The 14,776-nt window shown below is 41.3% G+C and overlaps 1 protein-coding gene across 5 annotated transcripts in view; it reads right to left on the bottom strand.

Moving 5' to 3' along the window:
* PUM2 (pumilio RNA binding family member 2) overlaps positions 1 to 14,776 on the bottom strand; it is a 148,592-nt gene that overhangs the window by 13,128 nt on the left and 120,688 nt on the right. For all 5 annotated transcript variants that reach the window (XM_067544719.1, XM_067544718.1, XM_067544721.1 and 2 more), the window contains exons 13-14: positions 14,457 to 14,693; positions 7,383 to 7,650 (exon numbers count right to left, since the gene is read on the bottom strand). In XM_067544719.1, coding sequence (XP_067400820.1) covers positions 7,383 to 7,650; positions 14,457 to 14,693 — 505 coding nt within the window. The remainder of the gene's footprint in view (positions 1 to 7,382; positions 7,651 to 14,456; positions 14,694 to 14,776) is intronic.

The following is a 14,776-nucleotide window of genomic DNA, read 5'->3' as shown; positions in this document are numbered from 1 at the left end:
ATAATTAAAATTAGGACATTTAGTTAGACTACATTTAAGAAGCAATACTTTCATTTTAATAGTTTTTTTTTTAAATGAGGTTTTCAGAATAACTGATGATTAAAGTTACAATTTAAGATATGGCTGAAGGGGAGGTTACTTACTGTAACTGATGGTTCTTTGAGATGTGTGGTCCTTGTCTGGATTCTATCATGGGTGTGCATACATGCCATGTGCCAGAGCCAGAACTGTTGAAAGCAGTGTCCGTCGACCCACGCACACTCCTCACATAGTCCACGTGGTATGTCCGAGGTCTTATGTGGCTGCATGGGTCAATGCCCCCCACTACCAGGCATTGAGCCCTAAGAAGAGGAAATGGGGCGTGGGGGGGGACGACACACAGGATAGGAATCCAAATAGGGACCACACATCTCAAAGAACCATCAGTTACAGTAAGTAACCTTCCCTTCTTCTTCTTCGAGTGATGGTCTTTGTGGATTCCATCGTGGGAAGCATAGTGAGCAGTAATCAGTATGGACATGGGGCTAGGGATCCATGTATGCCAGAGTTTGTAGGACTGCAATGCCCACTGGCAAATCGATGGAGGCAGCATTAGCTAAAGTGTAGTGAGCCGTGAATGTATGTACAGAGGGCCAAGTCGCTGCTCTGCAGATGTCCTGCCATGGAACATCAGCAATGGGAGTTGGACTTGGCAGAGGGTATAGCACACCGTGATGCGGAGAATGATCCAGTGAGATACACGCTGGGAAGAAATTGCATGCCCCTTGTAGCGGTCTGCTATCGCCACAAATAGTCTCGGCAAGGTCCTGAAGGGGTGGGTGAATTGGAAATAAAAGGCCAGCGCACATCTGACTTCTCTCCCTGCTGGAAGAGTGAGGCTTAAGGTAGAAAATGGGAAGGTGAATAATCTGGTTGAGGTGGAACTGGGAGGTTACTTTAGGAAGAAACTTGGGGTGAAGTTGTAGTGAGACTGTGTCCTTGTGGAAGATAGTAAAGAAGGGGAGGGGGTCTGCCATCATGGCTGCTAGTTCACTAACCCGTCGAGCTGAGGTAATAGCCACAAGGAAGATTATTTTCATAGATAGGTAAGTAAGGGAGCAGGAGGATAAGGGTTCAAAGGATGGCCTGTGATGGATGGTTCCTGAAGGTCGGGAACAAGTTGAGTAAGCCCTGTAGAAATCTAGTGACAGTTGGGAGGCTAAAGAGAGAAGAGCCATCCACAGGTGGGAGGAAAGTGCTAATGGCTGCTAGGTGAATTTTAATGGAGGAATATGCAAGGCCTGACTGCTGTAAATGGAGGAGGTAGTTCAGGACAGTTGGAACAGGCATGGTTGATAACAAGTGATGGTTGTCTGAAGCCCATTGAATAAACCGTTGCCATTTGGCTTGGTTACAAGCTCTGGTCAAGGAAAGTTGGCTCTGTGTGAGTACCTATCGCACTGGGGAGTAGCAAGCATTGTCTGTTCACGAGCTCCATCCAAATACCATGCTGTGAGGTGGAGTGGTGCTGGACTGGGGTGTTGGATGGTGGCTGTGTTGTTGAGTAAGCAGGGTTGGTAGGAGGGGGAGAGGAACTGGATGGCGGGTCGATAGGTGCAGTAGGTTCAAGTACCAGTGTTGTCTGGGCCACGATGGGGCTATGAGTATAATCTGTGCTTGGTCTTATTTCAGTTTGCTGAGTACCCAAGGACTGAGCAGAATTGGTGGAAAGGTGTATCGGAGACCTGGCATCCAGGGGATGAGGAAGGCATCCCCCTTTGATCCCCTATCCTAATGAGCCCCTGGAGCAGAAGAGGGAACTTTGCTGTTTGTTGCTGAGACAAAGAGGTTCCATGTGGGGGCTCCCCACTGTTGGAAGATGTCTGGAAGAATGGGGTTGTTGGAGTTCCCATTCATGAGAATGATGGAAGGAGCGACTCTGCTCATCTGCAAGGACATGGTCTGTCCCATATAAGCGCATCGCCTGTAATGTGATATTATGTTGCAGGCACCAGTTCCACAGGTGGATTGCTTCTTGGCATAGGGATAGGGATCTGGCTCCCCCTTGTTTGTTTACATAGAATACTGTTGACATGTTGTCCGTCAGGAGTTGGACATGCTTGCCCTGGAGTACGGGGAGGAGGTCGTGGTAAGCATGTAAAACCGCTCTCATTTCTAGGATATTGATATGCGTCTGCGCCTCTCTGGTGGACTACAACCCTTGTTCCTGGTAACAGACATGTCACCATGTACAAGGCCACACAGCAGATGTCTGGTTTGGGTTGGTGGAATGGTATCCCCACCAGAACTCTGGAGGGGTCTCGCCACCATGCCAAGACGACTAGCACTCATGTAGGGAGGGAAACCAGAAGGTGGTCCTTCTGCAGGTTGTAAACTGTCCGTAGCAAGGGTTGCAGGCACCACTTATGAAGCCAGGCGTACGGGGCGATCGATGTGGATGCTGCTATGTGTCCAAGGAGTGAGACACAGACAAACACACGTGTGGATGGTGTAATCGTGTAAGGATGTTTATGAGGGAGGTATAGTGGTCTTTGGGAAGAAACACTCATGCCACTTGAGAGTCCAGCATGGCTTCAATAAATGAAAGTCTTTTGGTGGGAATGAGAGTGGATTTGTCTTTGTTGATGCATATGCCAATGTCAGCAAACATATCTTGTAAGGTCTGGATAGTCACTAGCAGGCGTCCGCCCAATGACACCACCAATAACTAGTCATCTAGGTAAGGGAACAGGGAGTGACCCAGTCATTGCATGTATACCGCCACAACTGTAAAGACTTTTGTGAATACCGCAGTGCAGTAGCTATCCCAAAGGGGAGAATGCGGAAATGATCGTGTGATTGTTCGATTTGGAAGCAGAGGAATTTATGGTGGGCTGGGTGGATTTCCATGTGAAAATAAGCAGTTTTCATATCGAGAGCCATGAACCAGGCCCCATATTTGAGGGAGAGGATGATTTGAGTTATAGTTACCATTTGAAAATGGAACTTGTGGATGAATTTGTTGAGCACCCACAGGTCCAAGATGGGTCTGAGGTCTCCTCTTTTCTTTGTAATGAGGAAATAGAGGGAGTAGAATCTGTGGTTCCAATAGCAGGGGAGAGGAAGAGGGGGATGGGACACACTTGCTCTATGGAACCTTCCTGGAGCAGTGTTAGCGTCTCCTTGTACAGGAGATTGATCTGATTTGTGTCTGCCTCCGTGGCCCGTGCTGGGGCGGGAAGGTGTGGAATTCTATGGAGTAGCCTTGTTGTACGATGTCTAGGACCCAATGGTTGGTGGTAATCCAGCTCCAGTTGTTGTAAAAGGGAGAAAGATGGCCTCTGAATTAAACGGGAGGGTGGGACTGAGGTCAGGCTGCAGAGAGGTTCTTGGTTCTCTTGTTGAGAGCCAAAAATGTTGCGGACGCTGGTAAGAGGTACAGGTCGCAGACATGGTGGCAGGATAGTGTTGAGGATGTTGTGAGCGCTGCTTCTGTGGATGGGGAGAATAAGGCTGCTGGTCTGGTAAGTGGGTCTGGATTGATACCAAGGTTGATATATGCTTGCCAGTGTTGAAATCTCATGGGAAGCAGGGTATAAAGGCCAAATGATCTAAGTGTGGATCAAAGAGTGAAAGCTCTCATTTGTTTTGTCACTGAACAACTTTTGGTTGTCAAATGGGAAACGTTCCAGGGTTGTCTGGAACTCTTTTAGGAACCCGGAGGTCTGTAGCCAAGAGTCTTGCCTCAGTATAAGACTGGATGCTAGGAGTTGCGCTGCTGTATTTGCGGCATCCACTGCCACCTGGAGCGAGACTTTGGAGACCAGTTGCCTTCCTCGATTAAGGCCTGGAATTCCACACGTTTTTCTTCTGGTAGCGAGGCCTGGAATTCCACTAGCCTGGAGTAAGATTGGAAATCATATTTAGCCAATATGGCCTGATAACTGGCTATACAGAATTGGAGGCCTGCAGATGAATGTACCTTGCGGCTGACAAAGTCTAGCTTCTTCACAGCCTGGTCCGGGGAGGAGGGTGGGGTTGGCTCTGGGATGTTGCTGTCTGGCTTGTTGCACCGTGGCTTAGACAACAAGTGAGTTGGGTGGTGGGTGCATGAAGAGGAAAGCAGTGTTCTTGGCCGGAACCAGGTAGCTGCATTCTGCACGCTTTGGGTGTTGGGAGTGCAGGATGCTGGGGTGTGCCAGATTGCTTGCGCTGGCTGTAAGATGGCTTTGTGAATTGGCTATGCTATCCTGGATGGGCCCACTGGTTGAAGGATGTCCAGAAATTCATCCTGTGACTCCATGACATCTTCTTCTGGCAATTCCAGGGTTGTTGTTCTGTATCTTAGGAGATCCTGATATTGGCCATGATCATCCAGTGGATATGCAGATGGCGGAATGAAGGCGTCGTCCAGTGACAATGAAGCTCCCGTAGGAGGCGATGGATCCAGATGGCCAGTTCTGTTGTTTCTGATGGTACCACGGCCCCTCGCTGTTCTCCTGATATGGATGGTGCAGTATATATTGATGGAGGATGAAGAAACTGTTGCCCGGTCATAGTACAGGTGTGATTTCCTCCCCTGCAATCTGGACTGGGGTGTAGCTATGTCACCCCAATTCCTTACTCCTAGGTCCCAACTTATTCTGCTTTGCTGTGTAAACGACCCACTCCTGGGTCAGCCCACGCCCAGCCTGCTGCGAGTAATCAGTCTCTGACCCAGTGAAGGAGCACTTCTGGCCAGCCATGAGATTGACCCTCAGCAAACACCTCCAGCCCCAGATGCAACCTTGGGAACTGCCATCTTGCAGGGTTTAGTGCTATACACTGCACCCTGCAAGCTCATTTACAGTTGTCCATCAATTTATCAAAGAAATTGATATGCACCAGCTCTGTCACTCCAAGCGAAGTCTTTACACAGACACAGTCCATATGCACTGTTTTAGATAAAACAAACATACATTTATTGACTACAGCAAGATTTTAAGAGATTATAAATCAGATTAATATAAATCAAGAGATTAATAATGAGTCAAGGAGTTGGTCACAATTAATTAAAAGGTAACTTGCTTCCTAAACTAAGTTTAATATTTCAGTAGTTTTTCAGTCTATGATGTTAGCTTACCCACAGCTGGCTGCGATGCCTCTTGCAACCAGCCCCCTTTCCCCCGCTCGGCCCCAAATGGGCAGTTGTCAGTCTTTGATGTTGCTTAGAAGAAAGATTACAAGGGAGAGCCCTGAGACAAAGATTCCTCTTTCTTTTAACAAGTTTCCTTGACCCCATGGGATCAGATGATCAGCCATGTCTGGCAATGGGCAAGATTTCTTCCACTTGAGCCAGTCCATTGTTTCTGTACGCATGCCTCTGTGGAGCATGGAACCAGTTTTGTGTTTGTCTGCATCTATTCAACACATTAGGGGATATGACACAACAGAGTTTCATATTTGTACATACACATGACGTTGCTGGAAACATCCTACCATAACAATGTACAGTATGTCATGAACATTCCAAAAAAAACCTTACATGACATACTTTGCATTATACAATACACAGTTACACTATAAGGGTGTACGTGAATGATACACAAATCACACTAAGGGTGTACATGGGGTACAGCATGTCACAGTGCATGCCATCCCTGCCAGTGGATGATTAGTGTGATCTGATCTTGTGGGCTGGCCTTGGGTATCTGAACAATTGTTGTGGTGGTGGCACTTGCAGGGGCGCATAATATTGCTGCAAACTGTGTTCCGGGGAGAAGTGCTGTTCTGGTTGAGGTGACTAATCAGAGTCAGACAGCTCCGGTAGTGGTGATACCATTAGTGCAAGCAGGCCTGGCAGAGGCTGTGGGCCCAACAGTCCCATTGGAGCTGTAAAATATGGTGGTACCAGTCAGTGGTACAGTAATAAAGTTTCGTCAGCCAGAGACGGGGGCTGCATTGGCACCCTGTCTCCTTGCGTGCAGAGCCCTCCATCAGCTGTAAGTGTTCTGCTGTAGGGGTTAAGGGTGATAAGCAGTCCGGAGTGCATGGTTTTGGGTCCGGCGGGCTTGGTGATGGTATGTAGTCTGTGGGGGCTCCGGAGGTGGTCAGGCTGGCAATGTGTGTTGATTTTTTGTCCACCTTTGCCCTTTTGGGTGCTGGAACTGCCGAGTCCGCACATGAATTCTCTCCCAGCTGATTGTGGCTCAGGGAGAGAACGTGGCATTTAGATTTCCAGGATCTGCCCTTGTGCCCATGGCCATGTCTCTTCTTTTGTGATTTGGCCAGTGCCATTGGCGCTGCAGGTACTGATGTGGATGATGGTGTGGGAGTCGCCAACTCTGATAGGCACTCCGGTGGGTCCATTGGTGCAATCTCCTGATGTTCACATAGACGCACAGCTTCTTCCATTAGGAATTTTTGAAGCCTGAATTATTTTGCCTCTTGGGCTGTCAATGGGAAGGAGCAACACATGGAGCACCATGAAACTATATGGGATTCCCCCAAACAGTATAAACAGCATTGGTGCTCGTCACTCACTGAGAGGGACCAAGGGCACATGGTGCAGTTTTTAAAACCAGCTTGTTTTGGCATACTCCCCCGCACAAAAAAAGGGGGAGGGGTGAGACTTGGATAACTTGTCTAATTCTAACTTTTTTTTTTTTTTTTTAAACTAACACTAGATTAAAACTAAATATTAACTACTCTACTTGCTAACGAAAACATTTACTTGCTACACAGGTTCTGATGAGAAGAGGATGTTCCAACTTTAGCCATGCGACAGTAAGAGGAAACTGAGGGGGCATCGACCCGCTCAGCCACATAAGACCTCGGACATGGGGACAACACAAGGCACGCACGCAGGTCAACAAACATTGCTTTCAACAGTTCTGGCTCTGGCGCATGGCGTGCATGCGCACCCATGATGGATTCCACATAGGTACCATCACTTGAAGAAGGAGAGTAAATTGCTCTTGATTAATTCTTCTAAGCAATTTGTTATCCTATATAAGGCAGACGAAAATAAGTAATAAATACAACTAAGTAGCTGGTGTGGTACTACTTACAAATTTCTGATTCCTGATTCCAGTCTTTTACCAAGATCTTTCTGATACTTAAGAGAACTTTTAGAGTTTAGAAAGACTGATTCTATATAAAAAAATTTGTTTTATTTGAGAAAAATCACATTTAGCTCCTTATTTAACTTATGGTGAAATTCTCCCTGGTATGGAAGGAGGCTAGCGTAAGACTTTCTGCACTACTTAAATGCAGCTCTACTCTAAAAAGTGTGTCTATAAAAATGATAGATATTTCACAGTGGGGTGACCACAAGCACATATTAAAGATGAAATGCTTCAAGTCAAATTATGTATCTTTATAAATGTTATTATTTCAATTATAAGCTTCACTGTAACACTTACCTCGAACCATGCTGGTCTTGAGAAAATTCAACTATATGTCCAACAAGGTCTCTTAGTTGAAGGTTAGGGAAGCGATTATTTCTGAAATCTTCCAGTAATCTACTGCGTCCAGAGGGCATGATATCAGACCTACTATAACGAAGACGCGAAGGCGGGAAGAGTTGGCTGCTGGAGCTAAAAAGACTGGAGGTACTCGTAGCACTGCGATACTTTGCTTCCGCTCCAGGTGCTGCAGAGATATAGCGACCACTACCATTTGTCAGCCCTCCTACAATAAAGCAGTTCTGTCAGTAAACAAGCTTTAAAGAAACTAAGCAACAATAAGAACTGTACTAAAACTGCATATGTTTTAAAGGAAAAGAAAACAAATTGTCTTCTGACTATTCAGTCACCTCAATGGAGATGATATAGTTGGTTATATTCATAAAAGAAATAAATCACCCCCCCTTTTTTTAAGCGACAGGCAGGAGGGAGAAGAACTGTCACTGAGACAATCTAATGCAACATAAGAAGTGCTGTATATCTACACATACATAGGGAAGCTTTAAAATTGAGTGGTCTCAGCCCAATGCCCAGTGGGCAGGTTTCCACTTCACAAGTGGCACTAACTCATACCCTTGATTGATGGTCTCAAAGTTGGCCAAAGATTTGAACAGGCCACAGAAACTGAACTATCCTTTATCCCCTATGGTGATACTGTAGTCAGTTATGGCATAGTGGCAGATCATTTCGGGGACCTTGTGCTGCCCCTGCCCATGCTGTACCTGTTCTGTGGGAAAAATAGAAGACGTCAGCATCCCAGCTTTGCAAGCACCAATTTGTAAAACAAATTTTAAAATAGAACATTAAAATGGTTCGGCCTGAAATATCTTTGGCTGTTTTAGGATTAGTTAAACTAAAGTTAATTTTAGAAATGGTAATCCCTCCACTAGCTGCCAATCTGCTACGATATCGAATTTCAGCTTCTTGTCACCACCTTGAAAGCCGTATATTACTCTGCCCCTCCCTTCTTATATATAAACTGATTTTGCTTTGTGTAGCACCTATTTCTTATGCTTTGCCAGTATTTCCACCTGCAGCTGTCCAACTGTCATCTCCTCACAAATCCATTAGCATCTTTTTCCATGCTGCACCCAGCACATATCACTATAACTAAATACCAAACTATATATAATTTGTTAATTGCTATTACGATATTTAAAAAGGATACTGCTACTTTAATACAAATAATAAACAATGAAAGTCATACTTCTACTTGCAATCTTGTATGTACTATACTGACAAACACTTAAGGTTATTATACTAAAAAAATCTGAGGGGGAAAAGCCACACCAGTTTTAATGTTTTCCCTGAAGTTAATTAGAAAGGGAGGCACTAACTGAAAAGACCCTTATTAGCATCAACAAGAGAGCAATAACACCCCTCCTCCAAAAATAACATTCATTTTTTAAAAAAGAACGTCTGTACTTGTTGTTAAGGAAGGTACTCTTTCAGGAAATAGATTTTAAAAATATTTTAATGAACAGTGTCCTTCTAAGCCACAACCAAGCCTTTTATTGGTAATATTTTGCTGACTAATCTACTACCCCAGGAAACCAAGTTATTACAAGTATACTGGTAAACATATATAAAGTTCACCAGGGTCTTTTTTGGAATGGCCAACCGAATTAATCTTTTGCATACAGTTTCAGTGAGATATATTAACAGATCAGGAGTTATTTATATTGCATCCTACAGCACAATAAGCTAAAAGAGAAACAAAAGGTAAGTAACACTAATTGTAAAATAAATATTTAAAGGGATAAGTAGTTCAGGTCCCTAACTTGATCTACAGCATCTCAAAATGATATAAAAGAGTGCTCCAGTTTCAGGGGGGGGGGAGGGGGGGTTAAGTTAAAAATTTACTATTTTATTGTTATGAAGATGGCGGCAAAATCCACATTCCACAGCCACCATTTACAGGGTTTCCATTAACAATCAATATTTCCAGAAATGCGCTGACAGATGATGGTGGTACCAGTACACAAAATAAAGGATATATTATTATTGTTCTGTAGGTCAAGATGGATGCACACAAAGAGACTTTAAAAAAACCCCTCTAACTCCCCTGCACCCCCAGCTTTCTAAAGATTGAAAAAAATCATGATTTTAAATGTTTGCCTTTTCAGCTCTAAGTTATTACAATGCAAGACTAGATCTCATTATTAGTTTAAGAATAGTGGAGTAACAATATGTAATGTCACAAGATTGCAGCCAAGTTTGTTCAATGGAAATGTGAGCGCAGCTTTAATACAGTGTTGCCTCCATACTAAGATTGGCAGGATTTAAAATTCGTATTACTTTATAGATAATACTTGTGTAATAAAGTAAAAGGATACTTTTGAGTAAATGCTCCTATATTTTATGGACCTAATTAGCACACACACAATCAAGAAACTGCATGTGTGAATTAGGAATAAATTAAGCAGATACCTCCGAAAACTGGGGACAGCAAAATCTGGGTGACAATTTTTCTCTCTAACTTTTTGGGTAAACTGTTCAACCTCCAACTAGTGTATTAATAAATTTATATAGCAAAATGTCATCCTTAAGGATCTTACAGCATTTTACAATTTAATTTTGAGTGAATTCTCCCTAGAAACAATTTGTTTTCTTTAATATTGTCAACGAAAAGTAAGTACTAACTCAATGGAAACAGTAACACCTGCTGAATCACCAACACAAAACTCAGCTAAAATTATCCCTTCAGGCCTTCTAGTCAAGAATTATTCTAACTCTGTTTATGCTATGATTCTGTCATATGTTAGAAGCTAATTTGGTATGGCTGAAGACATATCTCCATCCCTCAATAGCTGATCAGCATGGAGAATTTGTCAAACCCGTGTAGCACTATTTATTCTTGGCTAAGTATTACTGGAAAGTTAAAACAAAATATTCGGGAATACTGATTGGTTGATGAGATGGTTAGCTTTGCTACTGTAATGAAGTGTTACATCAGAAGGCGTTTTCTAGCTTAATAATAAACTGAACAAACCTTGGAATAAAAGCACGAAGTCATGGATATTTATTGTATAACTATATGTTCTTGCTCATTGTATTGGTACAGCTACAAGGACTGCTTAGCTTTGCACTTCTCTCCTCTATTCCACCAGACATTCTTAGTGCACAAAAAATAACATTCAACCAATACCATCTGCAGAAGATGTCATGATACATATATTATTTTGCATCCTGGCTGTTGTTGTAGTTCAGGACACCTTTCAGTTAGTTATTCTCTTCACAAAGAATGTATTGTTTATTGCTCTGGAAATTCTTCAAATCTGAGAACTAGTTACTAAAATCCTTCCAGTTATCTTACTATGTCAGATTTGTTCTAAAAAAATTCAAAAAAAATTTATTTTGCAGATTCTGATACCAAACAAAAATCTGGTAACCAATTCTTTTAAATTAATTGGCCAACTGATACATACAATTCATTAAATGGATTGGACAATGACTAGTGTTCAAAACACCATCTGCAAAAGTTTGCTGAGTAATCTCCAAATTCAAATTTAGAGACTGAACTATTAACAAGAAGTGAGCCAAACAGAATATCATCTAGTATGAAATCAAGTGCACAGTATGTCTACTACAGTAACAAAGGGCGCATTTATTTGCTAGCACTTCTGATCTCACACAAGGAAGATCTTCAGTATGGTAAAAAAATAACTGGGCCAATACAAATTTTAAATAGTCTATGAATATTAAACAAACTACTAATTTAAACAGTATCTATATTACTTCATGAAACAGGAAAAAATGACAGAATATTTAAAAAATCCAATCTCACCAATTCCTTTAGATATAAAGCAGTTAATACTTATTACTAAATTATTTGTTCAAAAATTTCTTCCGAAAAATTAAAACAGATCTGCCATACAATAGCTTGTGTGTTTAAGTGTGGTTAATAATCTTACTTTCTAAAAAAAAAATACAATGCAATGTTTAATTAACTAACAGGTTTTTTTTGCTTTTTTTTTTTTAAATCTGCAGGGAACAGCCCCAGCTAGCCCTCAGGTAAGAAGGGGTCAACTCTATTTTTCATCTGTTCAAGGGAAAATGTAAAGGACTCAAGTCTGTACAGGTTTTTCATAATTTATTTTGTCTATATTTTAAAAATCAATTCAATGCTTATGATGCCTGGCTTACAGGTGTCCTCCACAACAGGTACTGTTCAGGTACTACAAAGTATCCCACACTGCCTGCCAGTAGACCTCAACTCTCCACCAGACTGACCAATTCTTAAGGCCACCTCTACGGTAAAGATAAAACAGAATCGGAAACTCAGGATAATACGCTTTGCCTGGACAGCATGGACAGAGCATAATTTCTCAAAAATATTTAAAACTGCTCTGAACTCGAACATTTAACGCATTATGCACACCGACAAAAGAAGTTCCACTGTTTTAAAAATGGTTTAAAACCAGTTGGGCTCACATAGTTTTATTATTGTGAGTCAAAGGATAGTTCAGTGTCCTGCATCATTCATTCATTCATTCACTCACTATTAGAAAGGAGCAGTTACAAGCAAACGGCTTGTACTGTAATGGCTTGACAGTAGGGGACAAATCACTAAAATAATTGAAGTGAGCTCACACTTTGTCAAGTGAGAAAGAAAGAAGTTGGTGGCAGAAGGTTAAAAATATTAAAATTGCATTAATTTCTTGCAAAATGGCAGTTGGTGGTTTAGGCTGTCACCACTACAATTTGCAGCAGTGTCTGACAAAGGGGGGTATAAACCATGTACACCTCCATCCAGTGTTGCATTCTATTGTCCACTGCTATAGAGATAGAATCAACTGAATCCCCATACCCATTTTAAGAGAACAGGAGTTTAACTTCGTTGATGCTGTCCATACCCAGCAGGCAGGACAAAGGACTTGAACACCAGATCAAAAGGGATATTAGAGCTGCATTTGACAGGCATTATCAAAATACAGATGAAAACTGCAGTGCAAACACAGCCTTAAAATATTGTTCTGTTCTGAAACACGATTAAGAGTGACTTCTTTCTTACATCTGCTCCCTATCTGTATTCAGACATACCTATTTCATTCAGCAACAATTTTTGCACTGACAGCACTACAGAGTCAACACAGCTTTCTAAGAGAAAAATCAATAGAACAGGTAACTAAATTTCATCTGTACAGCCCCCTTTATATTTGTGCCATCCCATTAGAGACAATCAGACTGAAGCAGTGTGAATCTTCATTACTGTTACTTAGGAGAGCCGAAAAGAACACACAATGACTTCCAGATTTTAAGGTGATTTTGCAGGACAGAAAAACAATTTTACATATAAATTGATTGCATGTGACCTGTTTGATGTTTGAAACAAATTAAGCATGGAATCTCATGGTGCCATTTTATAAAGTCACTTTTCACAATACAACTGCACTTCATTGACTCTACACACTATTTAGCTATTAATCCAGTACACTATTTTAACGAACAATTGTGTTTAGCCCACACTGTCAGGCAAACAGTCTAAGCTGTTTTAAAACCTGCATTTAACACAATTTTGCTGACAGATGTAAACCTTCATACTGATGGCATCTACATATTTTCTCAAAACTGGAAAGTCTCCTATTATTTAACAGTTCACTAAATGGAAAGCAACATATAGACTTCATCACAACTTTATGTATACTGATAATGCCTCCCAAATTTTTATTTAAATTATAGCTTTCACTAGGAGTGAAATCTGTAGTTAAGAGTTGCAAAATGGTTTCCATCATAACCCCATTGTCAGATGTAAATTTTCTGAAAAGCTTCCATTTGGGCTGAAACTTTCCATGCTTGGTCTCAGCCCAAAAGGTGCACTTTGTAAATCTGAAAAAGGAAAAAAGGTAAGTAAAAAAATCAAATGTGCTAAAATGTCCCCTTACCCCTTTTTTATTTAGAACACTCAGTATATAATCAAAAAGTCATACTAAAAGGGGACACGAAATTGTAACTGTATTGTACATTCCAATTATGTTTAACATGAATACATACAGAACTCGTACATTCTTCCTTCAAGAAATTTCTATTCCCCTAGAGTTTCAGTTCTCATTTCTTCCTGTTTTAATTTATATAAAAATATAAAAATGTACAGTGATTAAATTGTCTACTACCTACATGGATGACCCTGTACTGTAGTCAATGGGGCCAAATGAAACTCATTCTGATAGTTATGTGCAGTTTCATGCATCCAAATTTAAAAAACAAAGATTTACAGTGAAAGAGTAAAAAGGTTTTATGAAATAACCCTGAATTAAACACATGAACCTCCAAATATATCACTATTTGTGTGTGGGGGGGGAGGGGGGGAGTGTTTATGGTTTTAAGATCAAGCCACCACACGTTCTTACAGAATCAAATATTTCTAGAACTTATTATTAACAAAGAATTTGAAAATAACCTAATGCAGAAGGGCACTACAGAAAGAATGTATTATGGACATATAAACATTTGATTCTCTTCATCTGCTTGGTGATAATCCCTGATATCCTTGCAAAGTAGTTGACCTCAAGGCAGCAGACTCACTGGTTCAAAATGATCCTTCAATACATTCAATATTGTGAGTTTTGCTCCACTTTTCTCCTAACATTATCATAACAGATAGTGACAGTTATTTCACTATCAAACAATACATTTGATCATATTAAAGTATCCTCAATAAATATAAGTAGTACATGCAAAGCACAAATAATAATAATAATAATACACTTTTGCCTGTCATACACAGTAGAAAGGAACATATACTACAAAAATGAGTTGTCTTACTGGACACCAGACCCTCCTTTCTACTTCTCAAATCTGAGGAGTGGTAGAAAATCAATTGTTGGCTCCATACTGCAAGATGCTGAGTGCTCTCCACTGTCACATCAATGAGAGTTTGAGTGCGCTCTGCAGCTTTCAGGACTGAGCCCTCTAATTAAAAGCTGTTTAACAGCAAAGATAGCATGACATCTTTTATGCAACATACAATATTTTAAACATATAGAAAAACATACAGACATACAAACAAAAAGGGTTTTGTTTCGTTTTTACCTAAATGCAAACTGGATGAGGATCCATGTGATGAAAGTGATGGCGGTGGCGTAAGTGAATGTCCTGGAGTTTGGCTTGGCAGAGGCATGCCTATTGGACTTGGAGAGGAGGAAAATCCCAGACTATTGTAAAATGGCTGCCCTATGGGTGCTAGGCTGCTACTAGATCTTTTGTACATGTCAGAGCTAGTAGATAGAGAATCTCTCCTTGTGGCACTACTACTTGCAGAACTGCCAACTGAAGAAGAAATAAAAAAAACCCTAATTACATACAGCGTCAACTGAATAAAACCTATCCCCAACTACCGCTGAGCAATAACA

This window comes from Emydura macquarii, unplaced genomic scaffold, assembly GCF_026122565.2.
Source record: "Emydura macquarii macquarii isolate MOO-44397 ecotype Brisbane River unplaced genomic scaffold, CSIRO-AGI_Emac_v2 contig_1027, whole genome shotgun sequence".
NCBI lineage: Eukaryota > Metazoa > Chordata > Testudines > Chelidae > Emydura > Emydura macquarii.
This window is presented reverse-complemented; position numbering and strand designations above follow the sequence as displayed.